The 17522-nt window shown below is 34.0% G+C and overlaps 1 protein-coding gene across 1 annotated transcript in view; it reads left to right on the forward strand.

Moving 5' to 3' along the window:
- Positions 1 to 3504: 3504 nt before the first annotated feature.
- Positions 3505 to 17522, forward strand: part of LOC120311874 (gamma-aminobutyric acid receptor subunit alpha-2-like) — a 61975-nt gene continuing 47957 nt past the window's right edge. The window contains exon 1 of the mRNA XM_039351944.1: positions 3505 to 3592. Coding sequence (XP_039207878.1) covers positions 3505 to 3592 — 88 coding nt within the window. The remainder of the gene's footprint in view (positions 3593 to 17522) is intronic.

Consider the following 17522-nt stretch of genomic DNA (forward strand, 5'->3'; position numbering starts at 1 on the left):
AGAAAAGGAGAGAAAGGAAAGATATGTGTTGCAGACAATGTAGACTCCTTCTGAAAACAAGATATTAAAAGGTCAGGACATGACAAAATAAACTGTATCCTAAGTAAATTAAATAAAGTATCAGATAGATCCAATTAATGAAAGTCCTTTCATTAATTGAGGAAAGACCTTTTTGGTATTCTATTCATTATATCAATACTATTAGAGCACACCATAGATCATTCCATCTATTGAACTTGCTTAGATATAATCTTCGTTGTTGGATAATTTAGGTATAGCTATAAATAATAAAAAAAATTAGTAGCCTAAGGAGATTTCCCTGAAGAAAATTTCTTAGCTTCAGGATATTAAAATTGTGTTTCAGTCAAGTCATATTTTATCATTCAGCATATTGCCTGGTAACAATTTAATAATGAGCTCGAAAGATCTAAGGGAACTTTTGATTCCAGTAAAACAAAAGCATATTTATCTTTCCACCTCCACCTCTATACCGCTATCTCCACTGCTTATTTAAGACTCAGTTATGTAAAATATTTATTTTGTGCTTCTAAATATAACCCAGATAACTCTGATAAGGCAGGAAACATCCTTTCATATTTTTTTTAAAAAGTCTTCTATGAAGTGATAATTATAGGTAGTCCTTAACTTATGACCACAATTGAGCCCAAAATTTCTGCTACTAAGTGAAACATTTGTTAAATGAGTTTGCTCCATTTTATGACCTTTCTTGGCACAGTTGTTAAGTGAATCATTGCAGTTGTTAACTTAGTAACACGGCTGTTAAGTAAATCTGCTTTCCCCATTGACTTTGCTTGTCAGAAAGTCACAGAAGCTGATCATATGGCCCCAGGACACTGCAAACGTCATAAATATGAGTCAGTTGCCAAGCATCGGAATTTTGATCATGTGACCAAGGGGATACTGCAATGGTCATAAATGTACAAAACGGTCATAAGTCATTTTTTTCAGTGCCGTTGTAACTTTGAAAGGTCACTAAATGAACTGTTGTAAATCGAGGATTACCTATACAAATAGGAAAGGGAAATGTTGCACAGATTGGAAAAAGGCTCATGAAAATGGATCTATTTTTAGATCCTTAGAAAGCAGTAGTTTTATTTGTTGTAGATATGCCTCAAAGGAAGAGTGAGAGAGTATATCAATTTGCACAAGAATTAGTATCTAATGCAAAAAGGGTCAGAGTCACTAATTTTATCTTTTATTGTGAGATCTTTAGGCTTTCAATTTTGTTTCCACATAGGCAGGTTCTAGTCTGGTAATAGGGACATCTTATGGGAAGATTTGCTTTACATTTAATGAAACATGACCATTTCAGCAAGAGCTATTTGTGTAATTATATAAACATGTGTAATTTGAATCTGCACACAACAGGCAACCCTACAGTTTTCTATCCATCAGTTGCTGTGGTGATCAAGTTGTTTATGATATTCAAGATGATCTGTTTTGTAAGTTGACTGATTCAGTAACAGTTGTAAGATTTACCCATTGGGCATATATGCAAAGGGAACAGCTACCAGTCTTAGCAATTAAAGGTATATTTTGTGAAGTTGTGTACCAGAAGGGATTTCAAAAACCAAAATCCCTTCCCCAATCTCCTGTGCAAATTCTGCTTCATGTAGACTGTTCAAAACGGCACTTTAGGATTAAAACAATGTCTTAATTTAATGCATTTTTAACATGATCCATATGAAAAAATATAGTATTTCTGATGACCAAGCGCCTAGCTATTACAAAACTAAATCTGTGAAATTATTTTTATAATCTATTATTTGGGGAGTGTCTCCTTGCTGTTTATTTACTATAACAGAAATTGCAGGAAGAGAACAATGCATGCTGATTCAGAAATCCATAAACCATATGTGGAAGATAGAAAGACTTTTCCTCTATTGCAATATTAATCCAAAGGAAATTGTCACATAGGGGGATTGCACATTGTTCATAATGGCAACAATTAACATTGTCATGGTATCAACTTTTTTTTTTTAAAAAAACCTGACATTTATTGTTTTATTTGACAATAAACTAGATTTTAGAGCTGCAACAAACCTCAGCATAAATTATGTCCTCATATACTCACCATAGATATATAGTCTTGGGACCATGTTGATTCAAAATATAGGAGAAATGGCCCACTTGGAATTAAGGTCCAGAGAAATCAGGTATAAAACAAGGAAGCTAGTTTTCTGGTCAAAGCATCTACTTGTTCAATGCAGTTCATGCTACTATTTTCTTTAGACTCATGTAGCTGTTTTTGTCCCACCCAAAAAAGTAAAAAGAAAAAGAAATATTGCATCCTAATTATATCTAATTTAGAAATGGTTACTGTCATTAAAATGCAAATATGATGCACTGTACTATAATGGGAAAACAACTAATAGAAGACCTACATCCTGTCCAATTTGTTGTATAAATAAACTATTGATAGGCAGTTTCTAGGCTTTTGCTCTTCTTTCTTCTTTACTTTTGAACTATGTTTAAACTGTCTTTAACTGAAAGATAAAAGGAAGAGTTTCCTTTGACAGCCATCAAGTAACTGAACAGATGATCATTTTAATAAGCCATCAAGTTGGTTTCTTATTAACCAAATGCAAAACACATTTTAACTTATTTATTGAAACTATTTATATAGCTGCCCATCTCATGACAATGACTCTAGCACTAGACAGAGGATTACAACAACACAAAAAACTCAAGAACAGCTATGGAACCTAAATAATAATAAGCAGAAGATTCAGTTGGAAAATAATATCAGCATACTAAGATCAGATGTAAGCAAGCTAGAAGAGATGAAAGAAAACAGTTTGAAGAACAAGAAGACCAAAGAATAACTGATCAAGAAATATCACCTAGAAATAAGCAGGACCAAGGAAGCACTGAAAATAATAAAGCAGCAAATAAGATCATATAGTCAATAAGATCATCAGATCATCAAATACATGGATTAAATTGCAAATTATAGACAGACTCTCCAATTTCATTTGAATCAGAAACATTTCTACCAGTCTATCCATGGAGATGCTGCAATGAACCAGTCAACACCTAAGAAAGAAGAAATAGTGCAATTCTTGGTGCAACTATGGGACAACCCAAAGAAAAGAAGAAACAGGCGCAACATAATAGCAGTATTCCAGTATTTGAGGGGCTGCCACCAAGAAGAGAGGGTCAAAGTATTCTCCAAAGCACCAGAGGGCAGGACAAGAAGCAATGGTTGGAAATTGTCCAAAGAGAGAAGCAACTTGAAATTAAGGAAAAACTACCTGACAGTGAGGACAATTAATCAGTGGAACAGCTTGCCTCCAGAAATCATGGGCACTCCATCACTGGAGGTTTTTAAGAAGAGACTAGACAGTCACTTGTCTGAGATGGTATAGGTTCTCCTGCTCAAGCAGGGGGCTGGACTAGAAGACCTCAAAGGTTCTATTCTATTCTATTCTATTCTATTCTATTCTATTCTATTCTATTCTATTCTGTTCTAAATATATGGAGATGGGTAAGAATGAGAAAGAAGCTGAAATGAAAGAACTTGTAACAATAGCAGTAAAGGTGAAGAAAAAGGCAAAAACATCAAGAATTGGTCAGTCCAGATGAAGTACTGCATGGTTTTTTTTAATTGAAACATCTGACTGGTCTACACTCACTCAGTGCCAAAGAGTGCATTGTACAGAGGTGAAAATGAAGATTGACTCACATCAGGTAAAACCTATGAGATCATGAAAGATCCAACAAAGAGGGCAGCACCAGGCAACTATAGACCAATTATGTGCTTACTAACAACTTTCAAATTGCCAACTCTTGTGATAGCTGATGCAGTCCAACATCTATTTGAAAACAAGCTATTTTCATATGAGCAGAAAGGAAACTGCCCAAACAGCATAGGAACAAAAGATCAGCTCCTAATTGACAAGATGATTTTGGAAAACTGCAAGACAAGGAAGACCAACTTGAATTAACCTGGATCACTATAATCATTTAACTCCCTTCCAGATGATTGGATAATCAATGCCCAGAAATAACAGGACTTAGTAAAAACATCAGAAGTTTTGTGCAAAGATTGATAGCACAATGGAAGACACAGTTGCTGGCTAATGATAATAGATTAGTAGAGGTTAATATTAAGAGAGGAATCTTTCAAGGACACTCACTTTCACTACACAGTTGTTATTGCATTGATTCCTTTGTCAACAATACTAAACAAGTCAGGGCATGGCTATCAAACATAAAAAATATCTGCCAGGCTATTCCACCTCCTTTATATAAAGCTGTAAGAAAAAATATCTGAAATAAAATTACTGCTCAACATTGTCCATATATACCACCAAGATATTGCAATGGAGTTTGGATTGGATAAATGTGCCACCCTTATCATCAAGAGAGAAAAATAGTGAAAACTGAAGGAATCAAGATGCCATTTGGAAATATCATCAAGATTCTGGATGAAGTCCCAAAGATGCATTTTCACAAGGCAACTGGACTTTCTTGTTTTTCTTTGAAGATGTTTCACTTCTCATCCATGAAGCTTCTTTAGCTCTGGCTGGATAGTGGGGAGTGGAAGGATTTATACTCCTTGCAGACAGCTGGTCATTTGCATTCTTTTAGAGAGTTACTGAGGTCATCTGGAGGTTTATCTGTATCATTAGGGTCACCTGAGTAATGCAAATGGGTGCAGAGCCTTCTTGGAACTGTTGAAAGAACTGTTGTAAACTGGTGATAGATGATGTTGCATCCCTCCCCTTCTGCTGAGAAAGGGCTGTTCAATTTTGACATATGTGGCCTCTTTGACCCCTCTTTCATACCAGCAGTCCTCTCTGTCCGAAATGTGGACTTTGCTGTTTTTGAAAGATAGGCCTTTGTCTTTTAAATGCATATGGACTGCTGAATCTTGTCCTGATGGGTTTGTTCTCCTGTGTTTATGAGGTGGTTGTTTTGTTTCCCCAATATACAGATATGCACATGGCTCACTGCATATCACATTGCTCAGTTTGTATCCTTGGGGTGGACAAGCTTCTGCCTTAATTGTATTCTTGGGTTTGAAGTGTGCATGCACGTTGTGTTGGTTGAAGATCCTCCTAAACTTTTCCAATATTCCTGCAATGTATGGAATGGCTACATTGCTTTTTTTTTCTTCTTTGTCTGTTGTGGAGTCACTCCTGCTGGATTTTCTGGGGGGATTTGATGAAGACCCACTTGGGATAGCCATAAGTTCTAAGGGCTTCCTTGATGTGTTTTAGTTCTTTTTCTTTCCCATCTTTGCTGGTAGACAGGCCTTTAGCTCGGTGGTGTAGGGTTCTGATAACTTCTGTTTTGTTCTTCAGTGGGTGATGAGAATCAAAATGTAAATATTGATCTGTGTATGTGGGTTTTCTGTAAACTTCAATGTTAAGGGTTCTGTCTTCCTTAATGTATACTGCACAGAGTATACATTTAACATCTTCCTATGTGAATTTGATGTATCTGTCACAGAGTTGATATGCTTGGTGAATACTTCCAATTCCTGTGTTTCGATCTTGACCCAAGTATCGTCCACATAATTATACCAGTGAAAAAGCATCTTTGAGACAACTATGACCTGGATGACTGAGAATCTCCATAGACATTATGAAGATCATTACAAATACATCAAGCTGACAACTTCAAGCACACAAGTCAAGAAAAAGATTAGGAACATTAATATGCTAGGAAGAAAAAAAATCAACAGTGTGCTGATAATATTTGATTAAGCACTGTGATCTGGGGCTAAGCTGGAAAAAAGTTTTGTTCCAACAAATGCTTGAGCACTATTGGTAGGTTGAATAACCTTTATTTGGTAAAACTCAAGGTGTCATAACAACTCTAAAAGATGAGTTGGGCTCTAAGCAATTTTAGTTTTAGTGGAATTTTATTTGGGTATATATTTTAAAGTATATGTTAATGTTGATTTGGGAAATTGTATTTTATATTTTCTCTGTTGTTTGTTGTAAACCACTTTGAATCTGTCTTGATATACTGTATAAATAACGAAAATCACTTATTTATTAACTCAACCTTCATTATTTCTACTATAGTTATAACACTTGGAAAAGAGAAACTAACCCAAAGACTTGCTAACCAAGGAATGGTAAGTTGTAAATGCACATCCAAAGTTGGACATAGGAACATAAATTCTGAAGCAAAAGTTTTATTTACTACTACAGTCACTGCATAGATGTCATCTGGGTCTTAGATCCACTTTCTAAATAAACATCACAATGTCTCTGGTTTAATAGGTGATTATAGAAGCAGAAACAGTTGTTGGAGTTGCTCATACAGTTTTGGACTAAGTGGAAGGCTTGCAAACAAGCAAAGGAAGACTTCCAGGTTAAATATAATATTAAAAAGGGAGGGGGAGATCAAGGCATGCATACAGAAAAATTAATTAATTGACTTTAAGTTGCAGTGTTAGGCACACTAACAAAAAGTAAATCTTGCTGTAGAAAAATGAGACCTGAATCTAAGGTTGAAGGAACAGGATGGTGTTGCTTGTAAAATCTCCCCCCCCCAATTTCAGTTAGACAATAGAATTCATTAATGAAAAATATATGTTTTCATTTGTTCATTGCAGAATATGTACTTACATGTATGGATATATTGTGAGAAGTCATAATAAAGTTCTATTGCATGCTTATATTTGCTTAAAATCCATTTCTGGCTGTGAATAATGTATTCTGTATCATGAAAGGCCATATCAGATTTTTCTACTGCATTTCTGACTCAATTGCAGCCATTTACAACACCGAATGAACATAACTCTAAGACATTTCAGCCATAACAATAGAAGTATACATTCTATACAGTTTGAATATACAGTAAGTGCTGTATATCACATTATGAATCTGGACTCAATAGCTTAATGGTACCACTAAATAAATTATTCTGCCCTCTGGAGAGAATCAGTTACAATAACTTTAAAGTTAAAATTATATTTTTGTAAAGAAATCAAGCATTTTTGCCTAAAGCACAAACACCTGATGATCAAGCCAGTTCCTGTACCCTCTGACAGGTGTTCTCTAATCTCTTTCCTGTTAAAAAAGAAGAAAAAGTAGAGTTGAAATAATGTTGGATTTTTCTATATGCTTATATAAAATTGGAAACCTTTCCTTTAAGCAATTTTTTTTGTTCCAGGAATGGAATGTCAAATGTATAAATTACTTGCAGTGTTATTCATTTATAGGGATCTGTTTTAAAGGTTGCATCCAAGGGACTTGCAGGTAGAAGTCAATTTTTGCCCATCAACCATATATTGAAAGAAAAAAAATAATAACATAAATTTATACCACAACCTTCAAACTGACTCTTCAAATTGTAAATCAAACTCAAGTTGAATCCCAACTTTTGACAGACTTTCCAGGGGAAACAAATTTCCTTTCCCTACAGGAAAATGGTTCAAATGTGCAAAGGATATCTACTTTACAAGTTATCGAAATGATAACCAGCAGCATTTTTGGAAAACCCATCAGATAATCCTTTTTTGATTGTAGGAACATTTCTCATTGTTCATTCTAAATGGATTTAAATGTCCCAAGAAAATCTTAATTTCCCTATTTTTGAAATAATTTAATAATCTACAGGAAACATTTGTCTATGCTAAAAAGTGGTTTATTAAATTTTGCAGGAGGCAATTGTGATGTCCTGTGCAGGACATTTAGTATGGAATCTGATTGGCTATTAGCATGATTTGATGAACATTTGTAGATCCAGACTATTGTCATGATTTGTGTAATAAATATCAATATCATTAATATTAGTCATATTTGATTTAGAAGAAATTGCACGACTTATGCCTAGTATACATTCTTTTTAGTGTGTGCTTCTGCAAATATTGCCCCCCAAAATATCAAAAAACCTGTGAAAATATAACAAAAATAAAATGCTTAAAATCTAGAAGTCAGAATTTCTCAACAAAATGCTTTTCATAGATTAAACAGATAAAAACCTCTATTATAATAAAGGCTTTATTATTTAAGGTTAGTTTTGGTAAAACAAACTAACTTCCTGTCTGTAAACTGTATTTCTAGAGATGTAGGAAACATACATGGACATGGAAAAATGTTTATTATGTCATAAATGTAAGAAAATTAATTTTCAGAGTTATTCTGTTTATTTTATTATGTTATCAAGATTTCAACAAATGAAAGTAACGTTTAAGTATGAACCAGCAGTATGCTGCAGCTGCCAAAAGGGCTAATGCAGTCCTAGGCTGCATCAACAAAGGGGTAGTATCAAGATTACATGAACTGTTAGTATCACTTTATGCTACGCTAGTAAGACCACACTTGGAACACCGCATCCAGTTTTGGTCACCATGATACAAAACAGATGTTGAGACTCTAGAAAGAGTGCCGAGAAGAACAACAAAGATGATTAAGATTATGGGACTGGAGGATAAACTGTACAATCAACAACTGCAGGAATAGGAAATGCCTAGTCTAACAAAAAGGACTATGGGTAGCAGGATAGTGATTTCCCAATGTTTGACAGAGAGAAGGGGGTCAATGTTTTCCCCAAAGCACCTGAAGGCAAGACAAGAAGTAATGGATGGAAGCTTAACAAAGAGAGATCCGACCTGGAATTAAGGAGAAATCTCCTGACAGTGAGAACAATTAATCAGTGGAATGGCTTGCCTCTAGAAATTGTGGGTGCTCCAATCACTGGAGATTTTAAAGAAGAGATTGGACAGACATTTGTATACAGTCTCCTGATTGGGCAGGGGGTTGACTAGAAGACCATCCAGGTCCCTTGCAACTGTTATTCTGTTACTAAATCTGCTATATTTGCTTCCCAATTGTTCAAACTTTTCAGTAAAATAACAAAACTTATATAACAGTTCTCAATAATTATATGCAATGTCTTTAAAAATTCCACTCAAGTAGAAACACATATGATAATCATGAACAAGATTGCAAAAAACTTTGATTTGAGATCTATAACATTGAATGGCATGTTATGTAAATTATACTAATTGCTTAGATGAAGAATGATGACCTTTTGCTTTAAATAAGTCTCTAATATAACCTTTTCTGTGCTGTATTTGGTCATTGATTGCTACAACACAAAACTTTAATGTATTTCTACCCTTTTTGTTTTTTTAAATGTCATATAATTCACAGTTCTTATTTGCTTTTCAGATAAATGCTGTATCTTCATAATCAGAGTGATATTTGAAATAATAGATTCTTAAGGTATCAAATTATTTTACAGTTAAACCAAAATTATCTTTAAAAATGGAGAAATAAATATTGATGCTGTGTACAAAAAATCTCGTAGAAATACTTTAGAGAATCTTGATCTTTTTACATTTTTTTTTCAAACTATTACCGGTACTCAATTGGGACAGGACAGGCAACTGCAAAATTAACCACAAATTATTGTGCAAAGATGTGATTACATTATGAAAATAAAAATCCTCCTCAGATATTCTTAATATGTGAAAGTCAAACTCTACAAAAAAAGAGATCAGAATACATGCACACCCTTGTTCCTCTCTATGAGAAAACAAAACATGGTTAATTTATTGTGAGATATTAGACTTTTGTCAAGGAGAATGTAAAATAAAACCAAGAAAAAATCTGGTGGTGGATGGAAATGCTTGTCAATGTTTTTCTTATTTACAATTATTAGAAAAAATTAAAGTAGATAAAAGAATTTATAGCTTTGGACATTGTAAGACTAAGTATAAAATAGAACTGTATATAAATAATGAACATGTAATTACTAAAATGTATAAACTTTTCTTGAAATTTGAAACAGAAGGAAAACAAAAAATATATGGTAAAGTGGGCTAAAATGTTGGTTATAATATACAGATGGAACAATGGGAAAATACTGTATGTAGTTCAAAGGCATGAAATTTACAGGATACTCTTAAAGAGAATTCTTGTAAAATGATGTATTACTTATTTATGTCACCAGAACAATTGTCTAGAATAAATATAAAGACTTCAAATTCAAGTTGGAAATGTGAACAAGAAGAAGTGACATTTTATCATGTTTGGTGGACATGTAAAAAAGCTACAAAATTATATATATTCTACATTTAGGCAAGAAAAAACAATTGCACAGGTACAGTAGGTGGTACCTTGCTCAATAGTAGTAAATGTGAGGGGGATCTCAGAATCCTTGTGGACAATCACTTAAATATGAGCCAACAGTTGGCTGCCAAAAAAGCCAACACAGTTGCATTAAAGAGGGATAGAATCAAGATCACGTGAAATGTTAATACCACTTTATAATGCCTTGGTAAGGCCACACTTGGAATACGGCATCCAGTTTTAGTCACCATGATGTAAAAAAGATGTTGAGACTCTAGAAAGAAAACAGAGAAGAGCAACAAAGATGATTAGGAGATTGGAGGCTAAAACATATAAAGAACAGTTTCTGGAATTGGGTATGTCATGAAGAGAAGGACTAAGGGTGACATGATAGCAATGTTCCAATATCTCAGGGGTTGCTACAAAGAAGAGGAAGTCAAGCTATTCTCCAAAGGCAGGACAAGAAGCAACGGATGGAAACTAATCAAAGATAGTGGTGGCACAGCAGTTAGAGTGAAGTACTGCAGGCTACTTTAGCTGACTGTGTTCAGCAGGTCAGCGGTTCAAATCTCACCGGCTCAAGGTTGACTCAGCCTTCCATCCTTCCGAGGTAGGTAAAATGAGGACCCAGATTGTTTGGGGCAATGTATATATATATATATATATATATATATATATATATATATATATATATATATATATACACATTGCTTACTGGTGTACACCGCTTAGAGAGTGTTTGCACTTAAAGCGGTATATAAGTCTCATAAATAAATAGAAGCAACATAGAACTAAGGAGAAATTTCCTGACAGTTAGAACAATTACTCAGTGGAATAACCTGTTCCCTGAAGTTGTGAATGCTCCAACACTGGAAGTTTTTAAGAAGAGACAGGACAACCATTTGTCTGAAATGGTATAGGGCAGGGCTTTTCAACCATTGGTACGGGTACCACCTGTGGTACATTGGCACCTGGCAGATGCTACGTGAACATCCTAGAAAAGTAGCAGGGGAGAGGAATGAGTGAACTGGTGGTAGCACCGCACAAGCCTAAACGAGAGATGGCTGGAGCTGCAGGCTGTCAGGGCTCAACGGAAGCAGCAGGATCAGCGCCATGCTCTAGCTGGAGCTTGGCGCCGATCTTGGTGCTTCTGCTGAGCTCAAAAGAAGCGCCAATCAGCTGGAATGTTGCAGCATCTCCAGGGTCTTGTGATTTACATTCAGATGCTTGGCAACTGATTCATGTGAAGTGACCAAAACCTGCTGCAACCAACCAGCAGATGGGGGGAATAAAAACCAAACACCCACTCACCCCTGCTGCCAATCCTCAACAGAAATGCTCACAACAATGGAAACCTCAGACAGGAGGAAGAGCGCGGCCAGGTGGGCAAGCAGGTGTCTTGCTCGGCTATGGCTTGGGAGGCACTTTTTCAGTGCCATTGTAACTTCGAACAGTCACTAAGCAAACTGTTGTAAGTCGAGGACTACCTGTACTTTATCACTTTTTTCCTTTTTTTTTTTTGGGTCATCAAGTTTTTGACACCTTGCTAGGCGACTGGTGGTATTTAGATACTGCCATATCCTAAAAGTGGTACAATGGGTGAAAAGATTGAAAAGCCCTGGTATAGAGTTTTCCAGCCTGAACAGGGGGTTGGACTAGATGACCTCCAAGGTCCCTTCCAACTTTATGGAATTTTCTTTTTATACAAGATAACTACAGTGATGCTATTGTATGTACAACTATAGAAAGATTTGATGCCATTCACAATGAAGGAATGGTTGGTAAAGATGATGGAACATACTAAGATGACTAAACTGACTTTTCTGATTAGAGAAAAGACAATATGTTTATTGTGATCGACTTTTTCTGTGAAACAGAAAAAAATAAGCTTATGGCTTGTAGTTTTAATGATTAGAGAAAAATAATAGAAAAATGAGCTTTTTTTGTAATCATAGAGCAAAGTATAACTTTGTAATCATACTTGTATTTCCTGCAAAAAATAGGACATTTCTAGTTTTTTATCTTTTTTTTACAGCAGCTTTGTCTTTTTCCTTTTTCCTTGTATCTTGTAGTACTTTATATTTAACGTGTTTATCCTAATTTTATTAAACTTGCTAAAAAAAATTAGTTTACTCATTAATAATTCAATTCTTTTTAAAGGAACTTTGAAAATCAACACCATATTGTCTATACAAGTTCTTAACATATGTTTCTGTTTTATTTTTACACCTACAAGTCTCTCATTTTGTCTATTCAATATTTCAAGAACCAAAATAAAGAAGAGAGGGGAGAGTAGTCATTTTCTTGATCTGTTTTGTATCTCATATGCCTTGGTTAAGCTTCCATTAACAATTATTTGTACTACCTGTAATGTATAAATTGTTTTCACCCATTTTATAAAATTCTTCCCAAAATTCACATCTTTCAAAATTTAAATAAAATAGCCCAATTCAAATTGTCAAAAGCCTTCTCTGCATCTAAAAAGATCAGTGTGACCTGTTTTTCATTTTGTTTTTCCAAACAGAGTATTCCAAAATATCCAGCACATTTCTAACCCTTTAACCGTCTTTTAATTAAAAACCCAAATTGGTTCCCATGAATAAAATTTTGTAAAATTATTTTCAATCTTCAATCTAAAATAATTGTAAACAACTCATAATTGTTTTGTAAATATACTAGTCTGTAGTTCTTTGCTAAAGTCAAATTCTGTTCCGCTTTAAGTATTAATGCTATATTGGTGAGTTTCCTGCTGATGATTTACAGGATATGACAGAAAGTCTATTTCTGTCCCTATAGATGCTAAATTCATTATTTTGCCATATACATCAGATTTTCTTCAACTTCTTTGTCTTCAGCTGGCTGTCATGGCAACTGTGCTAGATAGCCTATATTTCACTTCCATTTCCCTCTCAATATAGTGGTATATAGTAACAAAACCAGTATCCGTTGATTAAGGGAATCCTTTGGGAAAATGTCTTTTATTATATAGGTTATGAACATTTATCATATGTTCTATATGTACTCAAATTTAATTAACATGAAGGTTAATTAAATTTGGGCACATAATTGGTGTTTTCTGAGCTTGGTTGTTTTCTTGCAGATGTTTCATTACCCAAACAAGTTAACATCATCAGCACTAGTACTAGCTTTGATGATGTTACACCAGACAACATCAAGGAGCCCTCATTTCAACTCTGAGCTACAAATTTTCTCCTTTAATGAACATGCTATACTGTATGGATGATAGCTTTAGAAAGGAACAGATTTAACTTCAAAGCTGTGTACAAGGATAATTTCTCTCCCCCCCAAGTCTCCCTAAGATTGGATATTTCAAGAAAAATACTTGAAAATGAACATATTTTGAGATCTAGCAAATAACACAAAATGGAATGATGTGGTAAAATCTGGAACTGGTCTAGTAATAACTCCCATACTCGAGTCTAAACAGAGGTATGAATCAAATTGCATGATGTTCCTCTTATTTGTTGTTTTAGAAAATCCTTCATTTAGAAAATCCATATAGCTGGAAGTAGACATTTTCTCATTCATGTTAATTTGTACTTGTAGTAAGCTATTGCATATAGGGATTTTAAAAAATGGTACCTCCAGTGGCAGTTTTGTACTGTCAGCTCACAACATCATCACTTTTTATAAGCAATGCTTAAACCAATGTATAAACTTCATTTTCACAAGCTGTTAAATTGATAATACATTGATGCAATAACTATATGTTGGAGACTGTATGCTAGTTTCCCTCAGTTTGTCACCTGCCAAAATATGGTGGGTTACAGTTTCCAGAATTCCTCTGAATCATGCCAGCTCTGGTTTCTGATAGATGCATTAAGAACAACATGAAGACTTTTATGTGAGATAGTCTGTAATGTTAAGGAATGATAGTTCCTCTGTCTTTCTCTCTCTCTATAATATTGTAACACAAATCAGCCACACTTTTTCAGTTGACTAAAGCTAAGCTTAAGGTAGCACAGACATACAATCTTCAGTTCTCTTTTTCTAGTACGTAATCTAGATTCTACTCTAATACTACTAATATTTTCAAATTTCTCTTTATAAAACTTAAGTATTTATACTTCCAAGGCTTTAATCGTTCATAAGGGAACATTGCTAAACAGAGTTGTTCTATAAATTCTATAAGTATCACAAATAGTAAGCAAACTACATATACTATAAAATAAGTTTAGATTTGATGGAAATTTCTCACAGTGGCTTGGAATGTGGGAGCTGTCGTTCTTTATATTTGAAGGGTGCCAAACTGAAAAGGCTCTATCATACAAAAATATAATACAAATGAAAATGCGAGTTACTTTGTGCTATTTTTTTAAAACTGATCTTCCTTGTGTCTCACATCTTTTTATCATTATCAATTCCTCTTGAGTTCTGGTATTCTCCTCAGAATGTGACATTTCTTCATGTGATTTTAAACAGAAGGCTATTGTAGGAAGAACTAAGCCACAGAAATAAAAATAATAAAACATTTTGGAAAGTTCTTATTCCATGTTCTTATGTCTTAAGAGAATAACGTATGTTTTGCATGGAAATATTTTCATTGAAAAAAGAAGAGACACAATATTGTGAATGAGCTGTTGTACTGCAAAGAGAGAGAGTTCAGTTATCTTTGTCAATACATGTAGGTATCCTTTTCAATTAAATTAGGTAAAACAATTTATCTTAATACATTTAAGATAAATTGTTTGACTTAGTTAATATATTTAGGCAATAATGGATGGATACTTACAAAAATAGGTACTGCGAAGATTTTGCAATGATTTATACCAGAGTTCCATTTTCTAAGCAGATTTTTTAATCAGCTTCTTCAAAAAAGTAAGAAACTGACTAGTTACTTGTTGCTAAGGGCCCTTTACATATGATCAAAATTATGCCATTATCCTGTATCCTAAAACTAAGTTATAATACTAACTGCAAGCTAGTCATAATTGAAATGGTAGTATAACAATAATCCTATAACTGTTCATTAACACTGAGATAAAACCAATGGAAGCATAATTCATTTAATTAATAAAAACAAGAAGAGTGTTCCCCAAACTTTGCAACTTTAAGAAATGTGAACCAACTCTCAAAATTCCTAAGCCAGCATGGCCCATTGCTAAGAATGCTAAAATTGAATCTCACAAATCTCAAAATTGGCAATGTTGGGAAAAACGGGCCAACATTTTTTATGATGGTTGATATTCCAGGAAAAATTTCACACTAATATCTAGAAATAATGCAGTGATTCTCCTCTTTTTTATTTCATTCAGTATTTTTAAAATATATGTGAAAGGTACTGAATGTACTTGCTTTAAAAACCATAGTAAAATTCTAATAAAAATGAAAATTTGCGGGCTCTATATGAACAATATCATCAGAAGTGTGAAAGTGATAGTTGGAGTTTTGTGTAATGTTCAGTTCATCCTGTTGCTTAATCAGAATTGAACAGCAGTTGCTAGGTACTATTAGTACAGTATACATTGCCAAACTCAGAAACCTATAAAGATATTTTGATGAAACATGTATATATGATTATATTGAAATTATTTTGGTATAATGTTTCATTGGACATTAGTAAAATGCCACTATATACACATATACACATCCACACTCATATGGAAGGACAAAAAAGGTAACATGATTCAAAGGAATTGAAGCTGGAGAAAAATTGCAAAGGCAGGCAAAAGCAACAACAAATGGAGCAATAAAAAATTCCAGAGGGATGAATTCTACTTTGGAAATAAGCCAAGATAGATTGGAATTACAATCCAGGGAGAAATTCAGATGAAAAGTCTTTCTAGGGTGTCCCCTTGAGGCAATAAAACATATTTGTTGCTTATATAACACAAAAAGTTAAGCCTTCATTGACATTTCCCAAAGTTTTAATTAAATAGTGAAATGCTAACTATTATGGAACATATTCTGTATTTGTATAGTAAAAACTTATTTCATTTTGCACTAAGATCTGTTTTGCTAGCTGGGATGATTACAATGGTAAGCCAATACATCTTGAAGCTATTGGGTTGGGGAACTAAAATTATATAATCCATAATGACAATAATGTGCCTGCTGACATCTCCTTTAGTACTTGCCAGGCTTCCTGTCTCTAGTGGTAAATTTTAAAATAAATAATCTTAATAGAAGCCTCAAGCATGATCAGTATTTCCAGCAATGCTGGTGGACCCCACATAAAGCCTAAGAAGTATTTTTAGAAAATAAAAGTCGATTGCTGCACCCTAATTGAAGTTTGGCTCAGAAAATAACAACAACAGCAGCAGCAGTAGTAATAGTAGTATTAGTAGTATTAGTAGTAGTTGTAATATAAAGGTACAGAGAACATTCTGAGAGCTAGAATGGGTGGTGGGTGTCTATCAGATTTTTTAAAGTTGTGATAGTCTCTGGATGTTTCTTTTCTTTCCTTCAATCCCTACCTTATGAAACATTTATTCTTAGCATAAATATTTTTTGCTGGTGCCTGTACTGGTCCTCTTATGAAATTCCTTTCCTCTCAGTAGCGCCCTCTGATCTGCTCTCTGAATCTCTTTACATGGTTAACATCCCTTGTGTATTATATGCTTTTGAGATAGCGGTGTGTTAAACAGTATATTGTTAATCCACATTTATGCAATAGCCAATTCATGTTCTATGCCTCAGCAGCAGATTCACTGTGGAAATACTTTATTTATTTAATAAATAAACAAATTTTATTAAATAAATGTTTATTTAGCAAGATTGTTTGTCTTACTATGAAATATAGAAGCTCAATGGTGTTACTACAGAGAAACTGCCTTCACTTCAGATCATCTCACCTTTTGCACTGTAATTCTCAACTAGCACAGTTGCCATGGAAACCAAGTAGTTCCTCTAATCTATTTTTCCTACATTTTTGGGTCTACTCTCAAGGATTAACTGTAGTGCTATCTTCTTTTTTTCTTTCTTTTCTTTTTTCTTTTTGGCCACATAGACTAACACCCCCCAATCTGATTCCCTCTAGTAATCTGGATTACATATAAGGATGAGGTGATGTATTAATTTTGGATATTATTAAAAGAAGTATCTGTGTGAGAGGCGGGTTTTTCTCTGCTATTTACACTTTGAAGCTATGACTTGGATTTAAATAAAATATTTTTTTCTTCAAGTATTAATAAACCAGTCATTTAATTCACATATCAAAAGGATTTGATTGTGCCTTGTTTTCTCTGCAGCGTTTAGTTTGTGACATTTCCTGGGGTATATGCCAGATTTATTTCCAAATAGTGATGTGAATAAATGCTTTAATGCTAGTAGGTCAGCAGACTGGATCTTGTTATTTTCTTGTTATTTTCATTCCCTTGAGTTCATTCCCTCCCTTCCTTCCTATTCCTTGACATTCATTTATAACTGGTTGTGGAGAATAAACAATAGTTAATGAAAATTGTAATGACTTGCTTCAGTAAAGTGTGATATATTATCTCT

Source organism: Crotalus tigris, unplaced genomic scaffold, assembly GCF_016545835.1.
Source record: "Crotalus tigris isolate CLP2741 ecotype Arizona unplaced genomic scaffold, ASM1654583v1 scf7180000018371.15429387391:27106975, whole genome shotgun sequence".
NCBI classification, from domain to species: domain Eukaryota; kingdom Metazoa; phylum Chordata; class Lepidosauria; order Squamata; family Viperidae; genus Crotalus; species Crotalus tigris.